We start from the raw sequence: 22336 nt of genomic DNA, 5'->3' as shown, positions 1-22336 counted from the left end.
TAGCTTGACGTCACAGACGAACTGCCCCGCCCCACCCCGCCTCGCCCCGCCCCGCCCCTTCGTAAGCCCCGCCTCCTCGAGCGACCCCCCGCCCCTCCCGTCGTTCGCTGAGTCCCGCCCCCAGCCGCTCGCCCTCGAGCGGCGGCTCCGGCGCGTCCCCGCTAGCGTCTCTTCCGGCCCCGCCCCTCCCGGCTGCCATGACAACGAGTCCGCGCCCCGCGCAAGGCTGCAGCTCGGGCGGGACCCTGGCTGGACCGCGGGCCCCGGCCTGGGGACACAACTGATACCGCCGCCGCCACCTTGTCTCCTCCCCGTCCCCGCCCCGCGTCTCCTCACCTCCCTCGGGTCCGCGGCCGGGGTCCCTCCCCGCCGCCCCAACCCTGCGCGGATGCCGAAGGTGAAGGCGCTGCAGTGCGCCCTGGCGCTGGAGATCCGCTCTGTGAGTACCGGTCGCGCCCCCATCGCCGCCGCCTGGGTGTCGTCAGCCCCCGGAATTTACTAGGGTCGCCGCCTCCGTTCACTTCCGAGAACCCCGGGTCACCGCGAAACCTCCTCCACCCTCCGAATCATCCCTATGGAGCTTTGATCCCGTGTCATTTGGCTGTTCCCCAACCTCAAAATCACGAACGCCCTCCCACTCCAGCCACACAGAGGCCTGACACCCCCCCACCGAACCCCCTCCACCTCAGCTACCCTAGCTTCCTCCCAGCTTCCAGTTCGGGTTCCTTCAAATCCTTTCCAAACCACTTTAGAAAGTCCTCCTCTCTCCTCTCAACTTTCCAGTGAATTGGGTGGGGGAAGAGTCTTCTTTTAAAATTCCTCTTCTCTGCTCCAGTTCTTTTAGTGAGAGTATTACTGGCCCGACTTCTCCCCAGCCTTCGGGGGGCGGGGAGGGGTGCTTTTCCTCTTTCAGACAGATTAACAAGCTTCTGATTAGTGAAGGGGCCTTTCCTCTCAAAGTAGAGTCCCCACACCCCGCAACCAAAATATGTCAGCATTGCAACACAGCACCTTGCCATCTACCCCAGGGCCAATACCTCGGAAACCATTTCAGGCCCCTCCAGCCCCCAAACTCTCCCGATGTTGAGAAGGAACCCTATCCTTCCCTTCACTCCAAGAAAGGCACCAGCTTGTAGAGGGACACTACTAATTCTCTAAACTTGCTCCAGAGGACCTTCAGCCCCACCCAGCCACTCTCCAGACATGCTGAAGAGGTTAGTGTCCCCCCAGCTTGCTGTGGAAATCCAGCTGAGGCAGAGAACCCCCTGCCCTTCCTCAAGTGAAGGGCCTTGGACCTCTCCATGCCATGAGCAAACGCCATCCCTCTGAATAATCTTACAAGACCCTTCCAAGGGGTTTTGATCTCCTTCCCCCTCATTCTTTACAGGACCCTCTCATTCTCCTCTTCAGATGAAATCTCCAGCCTCTCTCTTCTAGAGGAAATCCCCCCAAAAGTCTTTCCATACCTCCATTTTAGACCTGCAGGCAGTTTGGAAACAAAATTCCTCCTTCAGTACTTTTTTTCTTTTTCCACTTCTGTAAGTCCTTTTATTTCTCATCTCTTTCATCTCCCAGCAAAACTCTGTGTGTGTGTGTGTGTGTGTGTGTGTGTGTGTGCGCTTAAGTAGCCAACACCATTCCTCTGGGTGCTGCTGCATGGAGTAGCCCTCCCCACTTCCTTCCTGCACGCCCTGCAGTCAAGGCTCTCCATGCCCCCACCACAAAGCATCCTCTGCTTTCCTTGCTGTCTTTCCTCACATTACAATGAGGCCGCTGTAGCACAGTCCCTGAAACCTCCAGGGAAGCCACAGGACTGTTTTAGGTCTTTGGCTAGGTCTTAAAGAAAGGAAGGCCGGGTAGGGCAGAGTGTGAGGCAGGCTTGGAGAAGAAAGTTTCTGGCCCTGTCGCTTTATCTTTAAGGCTGCAGAGATTTTACTCACTGCAGTGTCAGAAACTCTATAGTTTTGGCTTCAGATGTTTTTTTCATCCCACAGCTGCCAAAGCTTGGCAGCCTTTTTGTAAAGGAGGATTCATTTGGCAAAAGAATACACGAAGTTTCCTGAACCGCTGCGCCCAGGGCAGTTAGTAAAACTCCTGAGTTCGGCCTCTCTAGACTTTGTTACTGGCTGCTGCTTCCTCTTCTGCTAACCAATGCAGTTTAGCAGCCTGGCGAGAGCAGCTGCCTGACCGGACCGGATGTTGCTTTCCTTCCTTGGTCAATCCAGACCTGCTTAGAGCAAGCACTTGGTGGTAACTGACTACTGGCTGAAAGGGTCAGAGAGAGAAAAGTTATTTCACTACCCTTTCTCCCCAGTATAAGTTGTCAGGCGGAAAGTGAATGGCTGTATAATGGAGCTTTGTTGTTCATCGTGGCTTAAGAAATTATGCAGGTGGAAACATTCCTGTTTCATTTTTTTCAACAGACATTTGAGTCACAGAATTTTACAGTTCTAAGAAATCTTAGCTTTCATTGGATTGAATTTCTTTTTATGGGTGAGAAAATTGAGGCTTAGCTTGACTAAATGTTTTTCTAGTTTTGCGCAACTATTTAGGGGGCAGATCTGCAGGAAGACGCTAAGTTTTCTGACCAGCAAAAACCCCATTAAATGACTCTGATGCTCAGAAGGAGCAAAAAAGACCATTAATAACTTCACACATTAAACAAGCTTGATTGATTTGGCTTTGATTGAATGGAGGAATTAATGTGAGCATAGATATTTTTAACATCTTTTCAATTTCATTTAATTCTTTACATTTATGGGGTATAAAAGTCAAAACTGTATAAAATGATACACTCTGAGAAGTCTTATTTCCAGCCCTTTTCAAACCTGTTTTCCATCTATTTTCATCTGCTGTAGGTAACCATTTTTATTGGTGTCTGATTTATTCTTCTAGTATTTCCCTTTGTAATATAATCAAGTAGATACATACACACACACACACACACACTGTACACTCCCCCCTTCCCATATATATATTTTTACTTTCCTTCACAATAGGAAGCATATTATATAAGCTAGTCTGCACTTTGCTTGTTTTCTTTCCTTAATGTATCCTGAAGATCACTCTAGGTTAGTGGGCATCTTCTTTAACCTCAACTCTTTATTGACATTTTTCAAACATACAGAGTAGTTGGGAGAATAGTACAATGAATATATTCCATGACCTATGTACGTTAATTTGATATATCTGTATATTTGTATATGTATAAAAATAAATATTTTTTACTAAAAATATAAAAGTAAATTGTTGCCTAAATACTTCAGCATATATCTTCTAAAAATAAGGACATTGTTCTAAATAACCACAATACTATTATCACACCTAAGATAATTATCCATAATTTCTTAGTATCTAGTCCATTTCCAAGTTTTCCTAGTTGTCAACAAAAATGGCGTGTGTAGTTAACTTTTTCAAACCAGGATCCATTCAAAGTTTACATGTTGCATTTGGTCGTTAGGTTGTTTTAGTCCATTTTAACATAGAGCAGTTCTACTGTTTCTTTCCCACAATGTTTTCCCCCCTCCGTGGATTTAGATAAATTCATACACTCATACAATCATTATTTGGATCAAGATTTAGAACACTTCCATCGCCACAGTAAATTCCCTTGTTCCCCGTTTTAAGCCCCACGCAGAGGGAACTCCTCTTCTGATTTCTATCAGGGAAGATTAGTTTGCCAGTACTTGAACATCATATTAAATGAGCTATAAAGTGTGTAATATTTTGTGTGGGCTTCTTCTGTTCATCGTATTTTTGAAACTCATTCATGTGCTGTGCCTATTGGTAGTTCCTTTATATTGTGGGGTAGCATTCTATCATGTGATTTGTATCATGTTCTATCATACACCACAACATGTTTACCCATTCTCTTTATTGTTGATTATTTGGGTTGTTACCAAGTTGTGGTTGTCATGGATAAAACTACTATGAACATTCATTCCTATAAAAGTTTTTTTATGCATGCTGCCTTTTGGAGACCAGGCTCGGATACAGATTATCCAATGTTGTGTTATTGTCTGAATTTTTCCCCATCATGGTGATACTTAATTTGTTCTTCTAAACTGGAAGTTAGGTGTTTTATTTCTACCTGCCTACTTGAAGTGGGGCACTTCATTCCCTTCTCCCCTTTCCATGTTTATTTTTTTGCTGTAGTCTTGTATTTGTGGTATCTCATGTTTAATACTGTGGTAATATGAGAGCAAAAACATAGTAAACATGAAAGGTTTTGGTGTATAACGCAATATTTTGTGTTGCTCAACAGAGCCGTGACTTGAGAGAAAATATGTTGCTGGGAAGAAAGTATGACTTTTCTCAAGGAATCTTGGGAAAATGATGTAATATGCCAAAGTAACTTGTTTTTAAAGAGCAGCCAAAAATTATATTTCCCATCACTTACACTTTTAATATTTGAAACATCATATCTTTGATATGAAAAACTATATTTGCTGCTTCTTCACTCTACCTTCTTCTTCTTATTCAGTAGTGACATTTTCATGAGATGCTTTTAGGTATATAGAAGGAAGAAATCGGAGGTACAAGAGTAAAGCCCAATGCCTGGGCAATAAAATCAGCCAATTTGCTTTACCTGAATTGTGTCAGTTTGGGGTTAATCTGTATTGTATAATTCCCATTTTTCTTCTCTATACTCACCTCACCTCACTACCTCACTCAAATTATTGATAGCATTGAGGCAAAGAGATCTGGATACTTTTCAATCACAGTTCATCTGAACATTCGTGATCGTTTTCTGGTTTCCATACTCAGTTATGCTGCAGCTGGTGGTAAATTTCCCTGGAATACAGACTTTTTAAAACTTTAACTCTAAAGTTAAACTTACAGAAAAAGAAAACCTAAATACTGTGATCTCCCCCCACCCTGATTTAATATATCCGCATTTTACATGTTTCCTGCAAATTTTTGTTTTTAAGAAATAAAATGTTACAGATGTAGTTAAGGCCCCTTTGCACCTCTTGCTAAAGCCAATTTTCCTCCGTCCCTTCCTAGAGGTAACATAATCAATATCCTGAAGTTGGAGTGTATTCTTTTCATTCAGGTTTTTGTAAGCTTACTACATATTTGTGTACGCCTACGTACTACGTGTACTATTGTTCTGTTTTAAAACTTTACACAAATGGTATCATACTGTAGGTATCCTTCTGCAGATCTGTTTTTTCCACTTCACTGTTTCTGAAATTTGTCAGTGTTGATTCTTACAGATCTAGTTAATTTCCTTAATTGTTATGTAATGCTGTATATTTATATGACAGTGATTTAATTCTTATTCCCCTATTGATGGACTTTTAAATACCAGTTTTCCTCTTTTTTAATATTACAAACAATGTTGCAATGAGAATATTTGAACATACTTTCTGGTGTCCATGAGTCAGTTGTTCTCAAGGGCAGATATTGTGCCCTAGGGAGCATGCTAGAAATCTGTGGGCTACCTTGTTTGCCACAGTGGTTGGGGGAGATCCTACTGGTGTTGATTATCTGGTATTCTGCATGACTTGACTGTCCCATTGAATATGTATATGAAAACCTGTTTATAATTGTTAGAGATTAAGAACCTAACTCTGTTTTATGTTTAAACACAAAGTGTGTTTTTTTTTTTTTTTTGGAAAAAAATATTTTTAAATACGGTGAATTTTCCACTAAATGCAATTACCATGTAAATTGAGGAAAGAGTGTACTTTGTTTTGTTTGGAACTCTGGTAAGAGTCTACTCTTTCAGAAAATCATGGCATCAGTGGCAATTCTCCTTGTGTTTGAGCTGCAAATACCTATCATTCAGCTTTTGAAACAGACCAGTTCATGTTGATTATGTGAATAGGTGCAAATATTGTGTCTTCTAGCTTAGTTCTGCCTGAGCGTTTACACATAGAAATATATAATTTATTTTATTTCTGTATTTTTTTCCATTATGGCATTGGTTTATTTTTTAGTTATGTGTATGGGTAAATTGCAAAATATTAGTTGTAAAAGGAGGGTGTTGGATCTTGTAGAGACCCAGTGCTCTAGGGAATAGATTTAGAAATGGAACTACCAAGTCTTAGGGAATTGGTTTAATTTCCTAGGGCTTCCATGACAAATTTCCTCAATTTGTTGTCCTTGGAGTCTTAAAGGACAGAAATTTATTCTCTCACATTTACTGGAGGCCAGAAGTTAAAACAAAGGTATTGGCAGGGCAGCGCTCCCTTAGGAGGCTCTTGGGGAAGACCCTTCCTTGTTCTTCTAGCTTTCAGTGTCTCCAGGCATTTCCAGAATGTGGCTGCATAACTCCAATCTCCAATCCTAGAGGTTTCCTTTTCTGTGAATAGCCAGTTCATATCCTTTGCCCTTTAGGAACATAAGAGTTTTTTTTTTCTTGTTAAATATATTTTGAACACCACCAACCTTTGTTGGTTGTATGTAATGTAAATGTCAAAGATCTTCTAGTTGAAGCTTATTTTTTCACTTTGCTTTTGCTCTTTTTAGTAATGCCTTTTGTTTTTATTTTCTATTTTTTGTTGTTATTGTTGCTGGTAAACAAAGAATGCTGAGTCTTTAAGTTAACTTTTTACAGAACTATAGCATATATTCAGAAAGTGCACAAATCCAAAGTGTGTAATCACCACCCAAATGGGTAATTAGAATATTATCAGCACCCCAGGTTGCTTCCTTGTGCTCCATCCCTTCCAGCCACTCCACCTGCCCCCCTTCCCCTCCCAGAGGTAACCACGATCTTGACTTCTATCACAACAAATTTTGAACTTTTGAAGTCAGCCTCTTTCTTTCTCCCTCCCTTCTTCCCTCCCCTCCCTCCCTCCTTCGACGTTTACGTATAACTTCTTTGTGAGAATTCATCCATGCTGTTATGTGAGGCAGTAATTCTTTATCCTTTCTATTGTTTCCCCCCCAGCTTTACTGATATATAATTGACAGATAGCATTGTATACGTTTAAAGTGTACAGTATGTTGATTTGATATGTTTATAAATCGCAAAATGATTACTACCATAGTATTAGCTACCATCTCCATCCTGTCACATAGTTGCCATTTCTTTTTTGTGGTGAAAACAATTAAGATCTACTCTCTTAGCAACATTCAAGTATATAATACAGTGTTATTAGTTATCGTCACTATGCTGTACATTGGTACCCAAACTTGTTAATCTTATAACTGGAAGTTTATACCCTTTCATCAATATCTCCCCATTTCCCCCACCTCCTGAATCCTTGGTAAACACCATTCTACTCTCTGTTTCTCTGAGTTTATCTTTTGTAGATTCCACATATAAGTGATATCTTACAGTTATTTTTCTCTGACTTGTTTCACTTAACGTAATGCCCTCAGGGTCCATCCAGGTTGTCACGAATGGCAGGATTTCCTTTTTCCTGATGGCTGAATAATATTGGTACATATATATCACATGCTCTTTATCCATTCATCCATTATTCATTGACAGACACTTAGGTTGTTTTCATATCTTGGCTGTTGTGAGTAATGCCATTGTGAACATGGGAGTGCAGATATGAGATCCTGATTTCAATTCCTTTGGATGTATATCCAGAAGTGGGATTGCTGGAGCATATGGTCATTCTATTTCACATTTTTCGAGGAACCTCTATACTGTTTTCCATAGTGGCTATGCTCAATTTACATTCCCACCGGAAATGTCTTAGGGTTCCCTTTTCTTCAGATCCTCACCAACATTTGTTATCTCTTGTCTTTTTCATGAGAGTTAACTCTGACTTGTGTGCGGTGATATCTAATTGTGGTTTTGATTTGCATTTCCCTGATGATTAGCGATGTTGAGCATCTTTTCATCTACCTGTTGGCCATTTGTATGTCTTCGTTGGAAAACTATTCTGTTCCTCTGTATCCATTTCTATTGTTGATGACATTTTCATTTTTTTTCCCAGTATTGGGATATTACAAATTGTGCTCCTGTGAACATTTTTGTACATGTCTTTGTTGCATATTTTGTATTCAGCAACTTGCTGAAATCTCATATAAGGTATTTGGATTTTCTATGTGGGAAATCATGTTTGTAAATAAAGTCAGTTTTGACTTCTCTTGTACAATGTTTTTTCTTTTTTTTTCCCTTTTTATTATTTATGTCCTTGATTAGAATCCCCAGTATAATGTTAAATAGTGCGAATAATAGTACATATACTTGTCATTTTATTTTAAGTTATCCCGCTGAAGTTTCACCAGTATTAGATTGAATCTTATGAAATTGCTGACAATGGGCCATTTTTTGACTAAAAAAAAAAATGACAATTTCATATATTTCAACCTAATATAATATTGGCTGTAGGATTTTCATTTATTGAGTTAAGAAAGCTCCCTTCTATTCCTTTTCTTTTTTTTTTTTGGCTGCACTTGTGGCTTGTGGAATATGGGATCTTAGTTCCTGCCCAGGGATTGAACCTGGGCCCTCGGCAGTGAGAGTGCGGAGTCTTAACCACTGGACCACCAGGGAATTCCCCATAATTTTTAAAGTATTCTGAGTTTTGAATTATATTGAATGCTTTGCCCTCAGTCTAATGAGATTATTATATAACATTGCTCCCATGTTCTATAGAAGGGACACATTTTGTGATGTTGCACCTTCCCCATTCCTATGATAGATTCTTTTTAGTCAGGATGTATTATTTTTACTATATTTTGTTGGATTTGATTCATAATTTTATATTTAGCATCTTTCATTTGTGTTCATACATGAGCTATTAGCTCTATAAGTCAAATATTTATTTAGCTTTTGTTTTTTATTATTAAAACATTTATTTTGAAATATTTCAGACATACAAAAAGTTATAAAGAGTAACATAGTGAACACCCATATTCCTCCCCATCAGCTTAAGATGTAAAACATTACAGATAAGGTGAAGTCTCCTGTATCTCTCTCTCTAATAGAATCCCCCCTCCCTTCTTCCTTTGGCTAGTCACTACTCTGAATTTTGTGTTATTCTCCCTATTTTTCATTGCTTTTCTCATTTTAATATCTGTCTTTAAGGCATTGGATTTACATGCAAGTGCTGCTTAACTGGCATCCTAAGGGGATTGATGAAACTGTTTTAAAATTATTTGGTTCTAGATATTTTATAATTTTTATAAAATTTATTTTATGCTTTTTACTTTACCTTATGAGCTATTTAGGAGTTTGTTTTAATTTCAAGATGTATAGGATTTATATGTGTGTATATACTCTTTTTTCCCCCTCGCCTTCCCGCCATACATACATACACACACATACATACATTCTTATATTGTAGTATTTTAATTTAATTGCATTGGGGGTATTGAATGAAGTCTGTGTGATATTGATTATTTTTGTTGGCAATTTCCTATGTGTTGTTATCCAATTATTATATATATAATATATGAATAATCTAATTATTGTGAATGTTCTCTATTTACTTGAAAATAATATATAAATTTATTTGTTTGATATGGGGCTCTATCAACCATTATCAGATCAAATTTATTTTCTCTGAAATACCTTCAGTTCCATATTAAACTTTTTGTTTACATGCAGTCTCTACCAGATTGTAATGGAGATATTAAAATCTTTACTATCATAATGTATTTTCATTTTATCCTTGTTGTATTCTAGTACACTATGATTATAGAACTATAGATTCATTTCTGTTTATTGTTTTCCACTGAGTTTGTACTTTCCATCTGAGAATTTATGGAATTCTGCAGTTTGGGGAAATTCTTAGCTTTTATATCTTTGAATATTGTTTTTCTGCTGTTCTGTCTTTTCTTCTGACAGTGCTATTAGACATATATTGGAACTTGTATCTATCCTGCTTTCTTAAGTGCTTTTCTTGTGTGTAATATTTTTATATCCTCCTGTTCTGGGAGAATTCTTCAGTATTATATTCTTATTTACTTATTAAATTAAATTTTTAAATTTTCTCTATTGAGATTTTTAACTTCGTTGACTACATATTCCAAGATTTCTCATTTAGTGTCTTTTTTTAAACATATGCCGAATATTTACATTTTTACCTGTTTTAATTTCATAAATTTTGTTTTTTATGGAGTTTTCTCCCCTTATTAGATGAAAGATTCTAAATACTTATTTTAAAATTATTTTCAGATTGTGTAAATTAATTTTCATGTAAAGTGGATTTATCTCCTGATTGTCAATGTTGTTGTTTTTCTTAGTGCTTGGGATTTCACTGAGATTATGGACCACTTTTGGGAGAATTAATAATGAACATTTCAATCCATTAACTGGTATATTTTTCCATCTATTTAGGTTTTCAGGTTCTTTCAATGATGTTTGTAGTTTTCAGAATACATGTCTTACACATATTTTGTTAAATTTATACCTAGGTAGTACATGTCTAAGATTTTAATGATATTATAAATGGTATTAATTTTTTTTGATGTGCTAATATATAGAAATAAAGTTGATTTTTTTGCCTATTGACCCCATATCCTTTTGTTTATTGAGACTTGTTTTACGGTTCATGATATCATCTGTCTTGATGAATGTTTTCATGTGCACTTGGAAAAAAAGGTGTATCCTTCTGTTGTTGGATGGAGTATTATGTAAATGTCAGGTCAAATTACTTGAACGCTGTTGTCCACATCTTCTATACCCTTTATGATTTTTGACTGCTTATTTTATCAGTTATTGACAGGGAAGTGTCGAAATTCAGTTATATATTTTTTTGCTTCATTACTTTGACATTGTATTATTAGGTGCATACAATTTAATTTTGTATATCTTTTCATAAATCAGATTTTTAATCGATACGAAATGTTCCACATTAACATTGGTAATCTTTCTTTTTCTGAAGTCTACTTTATATCAAGTTAGCCACCCCAGCTTTCTTATGATTAGTGAATGCATGGTGCATCTTTTTCTATAATTTTACTTTAGTCCTGAATTTTTAAAAACATTGAGATATAATTCACATATCATAAAATCCACTCTTTTAAAGAGTATAGTTCAATAAATTTTTATATATTCACAAAGTTGTGCAACAATCACCACTAATTTCAGAACATTTTCATCACCCCATGAAGAAATCCCATACCTGGTACTGTCATCTCCCTCTCCCCCCAGCCCCTGGCTACCACTAATCTAATTTCAAGGTCTATGGATTTGCCTACTCTGGACATTTCTATAAGTGGAATTATGCAATATGTGGCTTTCTGTGTCTGGCTTCTTTCACTTAGCATAATGTTTTTAAAATTCATCCATGTTATAGTATATATCAGTACTTTATTTCTTTTTATGGTCAAGTAATATTCCATTGTATGGATATACCACATCTTGCTTATTCATCAGTTGATGGACATTTGGATTGTATCCACTTTTTGGTTATTATGAATAACACTGTTATACTCTTGTACCTATTCTTTTGTGACCATATGTTTTCAGTGCTCTTGGATATATACCTAGCAAGTTGCTGGTTCTTGTGGTAACTGTTTACTTTTCTTGAGGAACTACCAAACTTTTTACCACAGTGACTACACCATTTTACATTTCCACCAGCACAGTAGGAGGGTTCCAGTTTTTTGGCATCCTCCCCAACACTTGTTATGTCCATCTTTTTATTTATAGCCATCCTAGTGAGTATGAAGAGCTATCTCATTGTGATTTTGATTTATATTTCCCTAATGACTAGTGATGTTGAACATATTTTCATGTGCTTTTTGGCCATTTGTGAATCTTCTTTAGAGAGATGCCTGTTTGTTTTTGCATCATGTATTTTGGGGCTCATCTAAGTACATATATCGTTATATTGTTGTGTCTTCTTGGAATATATTTACCTGTTTTTAATTGTCACATCATTATAAAATGTCCTTCTTTGCTTCTGGTATCAATTTTTGTTTTAATGTCTAGTTTGATGTTAGGATAACCACTGCAACTCTCCTTTGGTTACTTCTTGGATAGATTATTTTTTTCCCATTTGTGTCTTTGAATATAAAGTGTGTCTCTTGTAGACAACATATAGTTGGATTATAGTTTGTAATCAATTCTGCTAAACTCTACATTTTGATTGGAATGTTTAGTCAATTTACATTTAATGTAAGATAAAGTAGGATTTACCTCTGTCATTTTTCTGTCTTTTCTGTCTTAATGTCTTTTTCGTTTCTCTGTTTCTGCATTAGTGACTTCTTTTGTGTTAACTATTATCAAGTGGACCATTTTAATTCCCTTGTTTCTATTACTATATTTTTTGAGTTATTTTCTTAGTAATGGTTCTGGGGCTCACAATTAACATTTTAATTTTTAACAATATAGTGTGGATTAATGCCAATTTAATTTGAATAATATATAAAACCTTTGCTTTTATTTAGTTCTGTTCTCTCTCTTCTTTATAATTTTATTATCATACAGATGACATCTTTATACATATACACACTTCAACACAGTTTAATACTTGTTGCTTTATGTAATTTTATTTTAAATAAAAATGGTTAAATGAGAGAAAATACATTTAGACTGTCTTAAATTTACCAATGTAGTTCCCTCATTGGTGTTCTTTATTCTTTCATGAGCATTTTAGCTACTGTCTAGTGTCCTTTCATTTTAATATGAAGAATGCTCTTTTTTGGTTTAACATCTTTATTGGAGTATAATTGCTTTACAATGTTGTGTTAGTTTCTGCTTTATAACAAAAGCTATAAATATATATATATATATATATATATATATATATATATATATATACCACCATATCTCCTCCCTCTTGCGTCTCCCTCCCACCCTCCCTATCCCACCCCTCTAGGTGGTCACAAAGCACTGAGCTGATCCCCTGTGCTGTGTGGCTGATTCCCACTAGCGATCTATTTTACATTTCGTAGTGTATATATGTCCATGCCACTCTGTCACTTCATCCCAGCTTACCCTTCCCCCTCCCCGTGTGCTCAAGTCCATTCTCTATGTCTGTGTCTTTATTCCTTTCCTGCCCCTAGGTTCTTCAGAACAATTTTTTTTTTTAGATTCCATATATATGTGTTAGCATACGGTATTTGTTTTTCTCTTTCTGACTTACTTCACTCTGTATGAGAGACTCTAGGTCCATCCACCTCACTACAAATAACTCAATTTCGTTTCTTCTTATGGCAGAGTAATATTCCATTGTATACATGTGCCACATATTCTTTATCCATTCATCTGCTGATGGACACTTAGGTTGCTTCCAGGTCCTGGCTATTGTAAATAGAGCTGCAGTGAATATTGTGGTACATGACCCTTTTGAATTACGGCTTTCTCAGGGTATATGCCCAGTAGTGGGACTGCTGGGTCATATGGTAGTTCCATTTTTAGATTTTTAAGGAACCTCCATACTGTTCTCCATAGTGGCTGTATCAATTTACATTCCCACCAACAGTGCAAGAGGGTTCCCTTTTCTCCACACCCTCTCCAGCATTTATTCTTTGTAGATTTTTTGATGATGACCATTCTGACTGGTGTGAGATGATACCTCATTGTAGCTTTGATTTGCATTTCTGTAATGATTAGTGACGCTGAGCATCCTTTCATGTGTTTGTTGGCAATCTGTATATCTTTGGAGAAATGTCTATGTAGGTCTTCTGCCCATTTTTGTATTGGGTTGTTTGCTTTTTTGATATGGAGCTGCATGAGCTGCTTGTAAATTTTGGAGATTAACCCTTTGTCAGTTGCTTCATTTGCAAATATTTTCTCCCATTTTCTCCCATGTTCCTCCCTCTGCTATATTTTGGAAGAGTTTGAGAAGGATAGGTGTTAGCTCTTCTCTAAATGTTTGATAGAATTTGCCTGTGAAGCCATCTGGTCCTGGGCTTTTGTTTGTTGGAAGATTTTTAATCAGTTTCAATTTCAGTGCTTGTGATTGGTCTGTTTATATTTCCTGTTCCCTCCTGGTTCTGTCTCAGAAGGTTGTGCTTTTCTAAGAAATTGTCCATTTCTTGCAGGTTGTCCATTTTATTGACATATAGTTGCCTTTAGTAACCTCTCATGATCCTTTGTATTTCTGCAGTGTCAGTTGTTACTTCTCCTTTTTTATTTCTAATTCTATTGTTTTAGTCTTCTCCCTTTTTTTCTTGATGAGTTTGGCTAATGGTTATTATCAATTTTGTTTACCTTCTCAAAGAACTAGCTTTTAGTTTTATTGATCTTTGCTATCATTTCCTTCATTTTTTTTCCATTTATTCCTGATCTGATCTTTATGATTTCTTCTGCTAACTTTGGGTTTTATTGTTCTCCTTTCTCTAATGGCTTTAGGTGTAAGGTTAGGTTGTTTATTTAAGATGTTTCTTGTTTCTTGAGGTAGGAATGTATTGCTATAAACTTCCCTCTTAGAACTGCTTTTGCTGTATCTCATAGGTTTTGAGTCAACATATTTTCATTGTCATTTGTTCCTAGGTATTTTTTTATTTCCTCTTTGATTTTTCAGTGATCTCTTGGTTATTTAGTAGTGTATTGTTTAGCCGCCATGTGTTTGTATTTTTTACATTTTTTTTTCCAGTAATTGATATGTAGTCTCATAGGTTTGTGGTCAGAAAAGATAGTTGATACAATTTCAATTTTCTTAAATTTACCATTGCTTGATTTGTGACCCAAGATATGATCTATCCTGGAAAATGTTCCATGAGCACTTGAGAAGAAAGTGTATTCTGTTGTTTTTGGATGGAATGTCCTATAAATATCTATTAATTCCATCTTGTTTAATGTATCGTTTAAAGATTGTGTTTCCTTATTTATTTTCAGGTTGGATGGTCTGTCCAAAGGGGAAAGTTGGGTGTTAAAGTCTCCTACTATGATTGTGTAACTGTCGATTTCCCCTTTTATGGTTGTTAGCACTTGCCTTATGTATTGAGGTGCTCCTATGTTGGGTGCATAAATATTTACAATTGTTATATCTTCTTTGATTGATCCATTGATCATTATGTAGTGTCCTTCTTTGTCTCTTGTAATAGTCTTTATTTTAAAGTCTATTTTGTCTGATATAAGAATTACTACTCCTGCTTTCTTTTGATTTCCATTTGCATGTAATATCTTTTTCCATCCTCTCACTTGCAGTCTGTATGTGTACCTAGGTCTGAAGTGGGTCTCTTGTAGACAGCATATGTATGGGTCTTTGTTTTGTATCCATTCAGCCAGTCTGTGTCTTTTGGTTGGAGCATTTAATCCATTTGCATTTAAGGTAGTTATCGATAAGTATGGTCCTATTACTATTTTCTAAATTGTTTTGGGTTTGTTATTGTAGGTCTTTTCCTTCTCTTGTGTTTCCAGCCTAGAGAACTTCCTTTAGCATTTGTTGTAAAGGTAGTTTGGTGGTGCTGAATTCTCTTAGCTTTTGTTTGTCTGTAAAGGTTTTGATTTCTCCATCGAATCTGAATGAGATCATTCCTGGATAGAGGAATCTTTGTTTTAGGGTTTTGCCTTTCATCACTTTAAATATGTCTTGCCATTCCCTTCTGGCTTGCAGAGTTTCTGCTGAAAGATCAGCTGTTAACCTTATGGGGATTCCCTTGTATGTTATTTCTTGTTTTTCCCTTGCTGCTTTTAATATTTTTTCTTTGTATTTAATTTTTGACAGTTTGATTAATATGTGTCTTGGTGTGTTTCTCCTTGGATTTATCCTGTATGGGACGCTCTACGCTTCCTGGACTTGATTGACTATTTCCTTTCCCATATTAGGGAAATTTTCAGCTATAATCTCTTCAAATATTTTCTCAGTCCCTTTCTTTTTCTCTTCTTCTTCTGGGCCCCCTATAATTTGAACTTTGGTGTGTTTCATGTTGTCCCAGAGGTCTCTGGGACTGTCCTCATTTCTTTTCATTCCTTTTTCTTCATTCTGCTCTGCAGTAGTTATTTCCACTATTTTATGTTCCAGGTCACTTATCCGTTCTTCTGCCTCAGTTATTCTGCCATTGATTCCTTCTAGAGAATTTTAAATTTCATTTATTGTGTTGTTCATCGTTGTTTGTTTGTTCTTTAGTTCTTCTAGGTCCTTGTTAAAAGTTTCTTGTATTTTCTTCATTCTGTCCAAGATTTTGGATCATCTTTGCTATCATTATTCTGAATTCTTTTTCAGGTACATTGCCTATTTCCTCTTCATTTGTTTGGTGGGTTTTTACCTTGCTCCTTCATCTGCTGTATGTTTCTCTTTCTTCTCATTTTGCTTAACTTACTTACTGTGGTTGGGGTCTGCTTTTCACAGGCTGCAGGTTCGTAGTTCCCACTGTTTTTGGTGTCTGCCCCCAGTGGGTAATGTTGGTTCAGTGGGCTGTGTAGGCTTCCTGGTGGAGGGGACGGGTGCCTGTGTTCTGGTGGATGAGGGTGGATCTTGTCTTTCTGGTGGACAGGGCAGCATCTGGTGGTATGTTTTGGGGTGTCTGTGACCTTATTATGATTTTAGGCAGCCTATCTTCTAATGGGTGGGGTTGTGTTTCTGTCTTGCTAGGTGGTTGGTGTAGGGTCTCCAGCACTGTAGCTTGCTGGTCTTTGAGTGGAGCTGGGTCTTAGCATTGAGATGGAGATCTGTGGGAGAGCTCTCGCTGCTTAATGTTACATGGAGCCGGGAGGTCTCTGTTGGACCAATGTCCTAAACTCGGCTCTCCCACCTCAGAGGCACAGACCTGACACCTGGCCAGAGCACTAGACCCGTCAGCCACACGGGTCAGAAGAAAAGGGAGAAAGAAAGAAAGAAAGAGAGAGAGAGAGAGAGACGGAGGGCGAGAAGGCGGAAGGGAAATAAAATTAAATAAAGTTATTAAAATAAAAAATTTTTTAAATTATTAAAAATTAAAAAAATATTGAAAACTAATAAAAAAAAGAAAGAAGAGAGCAAGCAAACCAAAAATCAAGTCCACCAATGATAACAAGGGCTAAAAAAGTATACTAAAAAAAAAACAAACAGATAAACGGACAGACAGAAACGTTGGACAAATGGTAAAAGCAAAGCTATACAGACAAAATCACATAAGGTCCATCTCCTCAACTTTGGGATGATTCGTCTTCTGTTCAGGTATTCCAGAGATGCAGGGTACATCAAGTTGATTGTGGAGATTTAATCTGCTGCTCCTGAGGCTGCTGGGAGAGATTTCCCTTTCTCTTCCTTGTTCGCACAGCTCCTGGGGTTCAGCTTTGGATTTGGCCCTGCCTCTGCGTGTAGGTCGCCGGAGGGCGTCTGTTCTGCACTGAGGCAGGACGGGGTTAAAGTAGCATCTGATTAGGGGGCTTTGGCTCACTCAGGCCAGGCGGAGGGAAGGGTACAGAATGCGGGGCCAGCCTGCGGCGGCAGAGGCCACAGTGACGTTACAACAGCCTGAGGCGCGCTGTGTGTTCTCCCGGGGAAGTTGTCCCTGGGTCACAGGACTGGCAGTGGCTGCACAGGTTCCCAGGAGGGGAGGTGTGGATAGTGACCTGTGCTTGCACACAGGCTTCTTGGTGGCTGCAGCAGTAGCCTTAGCATCTCATGCCTGTCTCTTGTGTCCACGCTGATAGCCGCGGCTCGCACCTGTCTCTGGAGCTCGCTTAGGCGGTACTCTGAATCCCCTCTCCTTGCGCACCCCGAAACAGTGGTCTCTTGCCTCTTATCCAATTCCAGACTTTTCCCCGACTCCCTCCTGGCTAGCTGTGGTGCACTAGCCCCCTTCAGGCTGTGTTCATGCAGCCAACCCCAGTCCTCTCCCTGGGATGACCTCGGAAGCCGAAGCCTCAGCTTTCAGCCCCCACCCACTGAGAGCAGACAAGCCTCTCAGGCTGGTGAGTGCTGATTGGCACTGATCCTCTGTGTGGGAATCTCTCCTCTTTTCTCTTTGCACCCCTGTTGCTGTGCTCTCCTCCGAAGCTTCCCTGCTGCCACCCCCATCTCCGCCAGTGAAGGGGCTTCCTATTGTGTGGAAACCTTTCCTCCTTCACAGCTCCCTCCCAGAGGTGTTGGTCCCATCCTAATTCTTTTGTCTCTGTTTTTTCATTTTTCTTTTGCCATAGCCAGGTATGTGGGGGAGTTTCTTGCGATTTGGGAAGTCTGAGGTCTTCTGCCAGCGTTCTGTAGGTTTTCTGTGGGAGTTGTTCCACATGTAGATGTATTTCTGATGTATTTGTGAGGTGGAAGGTGATCCCCATGTCTTATTCCTCCACCATCTTGAAGGTCTCTGAAGGATTCTCTTTAATAATTCTTATAGGGAAGTTCTGCTCGTGATGGATTATCTGTTTTTGTTTGAGAAAGTCTTAATTTTCCATCTTTTTGAAGGAGAATTGCCTGGATATTGAACTACTGAAAGTCTTCTTACGTACTTTGAATAAGTCATTGCACTTTCTTCTGGCTTCATATTTCTGATGAGAAATCAGCTGTTATTCCTGTTGAGGATTTCTGGTACCTTCTGAATCATTTAACTTTTGCTGCTTTCAAGATTCTCTCTTCATCTTTGTCTTTGAACCGTCTGCTTACAATGTGTGTGATTTGGAGTTATTGGAGTTTGTTGGATGTATAGATTGTTTTCCTTTAAATTTCAGACATTTTTATCCATCATTTCTGCAAACATTCTTTCTGGCCGTTTCTCCTCTACTTTAAGGCTCCCATTATATCTATGTTGCTGTGCTTGATGGTTTCCTACAAGTCTCTGAGACTATTCATTTTTCTTTTTTCTTTCTGTACCTCAGACTGGATAATCTCAATTGACAAATTTTCAGGTTTATTTATTCTTTCTTCTGCTCTCTTGTATCTACTCTTGAGTTTCTCTAGTGAATTTTTCATTTGTTTTGTACTTTTCAACTCTAAAATCTCTATTTTTTAAAATAATGTCTATCTATTGATATTCCTTATTTGATGAGACGTCTTTGCCACATCGCCATACTTTTCTTTAGATCTTTAGATAAGTTTTCCTTTAGTCCTTTGTACATATTTATAGTAGATGATTTAAAGCTCTTGTTTAGTAAGCCCAACTTCTGGGCTTCCTCAAGGACATTTTCTGCTGACTGCCTTTTCCTCCATATATGGGTTATACCCTTGTTTCTTTACATGTCATAATTTTTGTTGAAAACTGGACATTTTAAATAATATAATATGGAACTGTGTAAATCAGACTTCCTCTGTTTCCCAGAGTTTATTGTTTTCTTGCTGTTGTTGTTGCTTTTTGTTTGTTTATTTACTTTCCTGAGGCAATGTCTATATTCTGTAAAATCTATGTTCTTTGTTGTGTGTGGCCACTGAAGTCTCTGCTCAGTTAGCTTCATGGCCCTCTAATGACAGGGCTTATATTTCCTTAAATGCTTTGAACCAGTGAGTCCCCCTGTCTTTGCTGAGTATCTCTGTTGCTGAGTATGTTGGGACATGCTTTCTATGCCGTGCAGGTAATGTACAACTCTTAGTCTTCACTTCCAACATTTTCAAAGCCTCAAGATCAACCAGAGGTGAGAGATTAGGGCTTCCTTAAGTAATTTCTGGGTATGCTTGTAGCCCTGCATGTGTGCATGACCTTCTAAATTGCCAAGAATGTATCACAGCTTGTCAAAGACAGCCCCCCAACACACACACACACACACACACACACACACACACACACACACACACACACACACTTCTCCAGCTTTGCCTTTTAAGTGTTTTGGTCACTTATTGTTTGCTCCAACTGGCACTGCCTCAGGCATCCCTGATGTTAAACAATAGCTGCTTTTTTCTTTTTTTTCTGACAAATGCCTTGCAGGTAAAGGATGTTTGTTGTGACTAAGCTCTGATTCAAGTCAAATAAAGAGAAGCCCTGTGAATGGGGGTTGACAATTCCTTAGGCCTAGGGCTTTTGGGTAGCTTTATACCTGATTTCCTACAGTGGCTGTAGGGCTGCTAGTTTTCATGGCTACCATGATTGTAATGGTCCTGGTTGTCAAGGCTATAGCAGACCTGAGTAGAGGAGATTGGGAATAAAATATGTTAAAACACCACAATATCACTGTTTTTACCAAAATTCAGCTATTTTTCTTGAATAAATGCTCCTCAGATTGTTGCAAACTTCTGGTTAATTTCTAGATCTCTAAAAAGTTGATTTGGACAGTTTTTGTTGGTGTTCTCATTGCCTTTATGGAGGGCTGACTTTTTGTTTGTTTCACATCTGATTTATTTATCTCTCTCTATGATACCAGTAGAGATATAGGCATAAACATATATTGATGAAACATTTGAAGTTGCTTACATTCAGACACTTTACCACTAAATATTTTAGGGTAAATCTCCTAAGAACAAGGACATTCTCCTATATAAATTTAATACAATTCACCCACACAATAAATTTAGCATTTATACAACAATACTGTCTAATTTAGGGCTCATAGTAAATATTCACCATTTGTTACAATAATTTTTTAATTATAATTGACATACAATATTATATTACTTTCTGGTGTATAACATAGTGTTTCAATATTTTTATACATTATGAAATGATCACCAGGATAAGTCTAGTTACCGTCTGTCACCATATGGAGTTATATAATATTATTGACTATATTCCCTATGCTGTACATTAATTCCATTACTTATTTACTTAATAGCTGGAAGTTTGTACCTCTTAATCCCCTTCACCCACTTTGTCCACCCCCGCCCCCAACACCGCCTCCCCTCTGTCAACCACCAGTTTATTTCTGTATCTATGTGTCTCTCTTTTGTTCATTTGTTTTGTTTTCTTTATGGTATTTTTCCTTCTGTATCTGACTTATTTCACTTAGCATAATACCCTCTAGGTACATCCATGTTGTTGCAAATGGCAATATTGTATTCTTTTTTATGGCTGAGTAATATCCCTGTGTGTATGTGTGGGGGGATGTGTTTGTGTGTATCACACCTTCTTTATGCATTCATCTATTGATGGATATTTAGGTTGCTTTCATATCTTGCTATTGTAAATAGTGCTGCAATGAACATGGTACATATATCTTTTCTTTTTTAAAAATATTTATTTATTTATATTTATTTATTTGTGGCTGCATTGGGTCTTCGTTGCTGTGCATGGCTTTCTCTAGTTATGACGGGGGGGCTACTCTTTGTTGTGGTGCACAGGCTTCTCATTGCAGTGGCTTTTCTTGTTGTGGAGCACGGGCTCTAGGCGCTCAGGCTTCAGTAGCTGTGGCACGTGGGCTCAGTAGTTGTGGCTCGCAGGCTCCAGAGCACAGGCTCAGTAGTTGTGGCTCACGGGCTTAGTTGCTCCGTGGCATGTGGGATCTTCCTGGATCAGGGCTCGAACCTGTGTCCCCTGCATTGGCAGGAGGATTCTTAACAACTGCGCCACCAGGGAAGTCCCCATATACCTTTTCAAATTAGTATTTTCTTTTTTTTCAGATAAATACCCAGGAGTGGAATTTTTTCCATATCTTCACCAACACTTGTTGTTTCTTGTCTTTTTGGTAATAACCATTCTGTGGAGTGTGAGGTGGTATCTCATTGTGGTCTTGATTTGCATTTCCCTGACAATTAGTGATGTTGAACATCTTTTCATGTGCCTGTTGGCCATCTGTATATCTTCTTTGGAAAAATATCTATTCAGCTTCTCTGTGGAGGGGCTGATTTTGGAGATATTTACTCTACTATTATGAAAATACTTTTTCTATGTATGTCGTAATCTTTAAAATTGTGTTTTTGCAGACTAGCATATTGTGTTTTGCTTTTTTATCCAGTCTAATAATTTCTGCCTTCTAGTTACAATACTTAAGATATTTACATTCATGTAATTATCCATATGATTGGTTTAAGCCAGCCAGTTTGCTATTTATTTTATATTTGTTCCGTCGGATTTTCTTTAACCCCTCTTTTGATGCCTTCTTTATGGAACTTTCCATGGTATTCCTTTAAAGAATGGCAGAATTTATAGAACTGTGGCTAAGGAAAAATGTCATGTCTTCTTAAATATACTACAAATTGGAAAGAGATTCAGTATTTTCCAGTGAGGACAGTTAGAGCTGTGCTGTCCAATAGAAGTATAATTTGAGCCAAGGATATAATTTAAAAATTTCCCCTAGCTACATTAAATAATTAAAAGTGATAAAATTAATTTTAACAGTAATTTTATTTAAGTCAGTATAAGTATTATCCTTTCAACATGTAATTAGTGTCAAAGTTGTTAATGAGTTTTTTTACACTTGTTTTGTAAACATTCTTTAAAATATTTTTGAGCAAGTCTTCAAAATCTTGTATTTTACATTAACTGTCCATTTCAATTTGGACCAGCCTCATCTGTAGGCATAACACAGACTTAGAGGTACTCTTAACAGGTTTGGTTTAAATGAGGCAGAGTAGAAAATGAAGCTGATGGACAGAATGAGATTTCTGAGGGCTTTGATTTTAATAATCAATAGTGAATTATTAGGACAAAAGTAGAAAATAGAATAAGGGGTAGATGG

At 37.9% G+C, this 22336-nt stretch overlaps 1 protein-coding gene across 1 annotated transcript in view; it reads left to right on the top strand.

Annotated features, from left to right (window-relative positions):
- The first annotated feature begins 200 nt into the window (after positions 1 to 200).
- Positions 201 to 22336, top strand: part of SPATA6 (spermatogenesis associated 6) — a 149253-nt gene continuing 127117 nt past the window's right edge. The window contains exon 1 of the mRNA XM_065880015.1: positions 201 to 439. Coding sequence (XP_065736087.1) covers positions 389 to 439 — 51 coding nt within the window. The 5' untranslated portion in view covers positions 201 to 388. The remainder of the gene's footprint in view (positions 440 to 22336) is intronic.

This window comes from Phocoena phocoena, chromosome 1, assembly GCF_963924675.1.
Source record: "Phocoena phocoena chromosome 1, mPhoPho1.1, whole genome shotgun sequence".
NCBI classification, from domain to species: domain Eukaryota; kingdom Metazoa; phylum Chordata; class Mammalia; order Artiodactyla; family Phocoenidae; genus Phocoena; species Phocoena phocoena.
The sequence above is the reverse complement of the archived record's forward strand: the minus strand, read 5'-3'. Positions and strand labels throughout refer to the sequence as shown.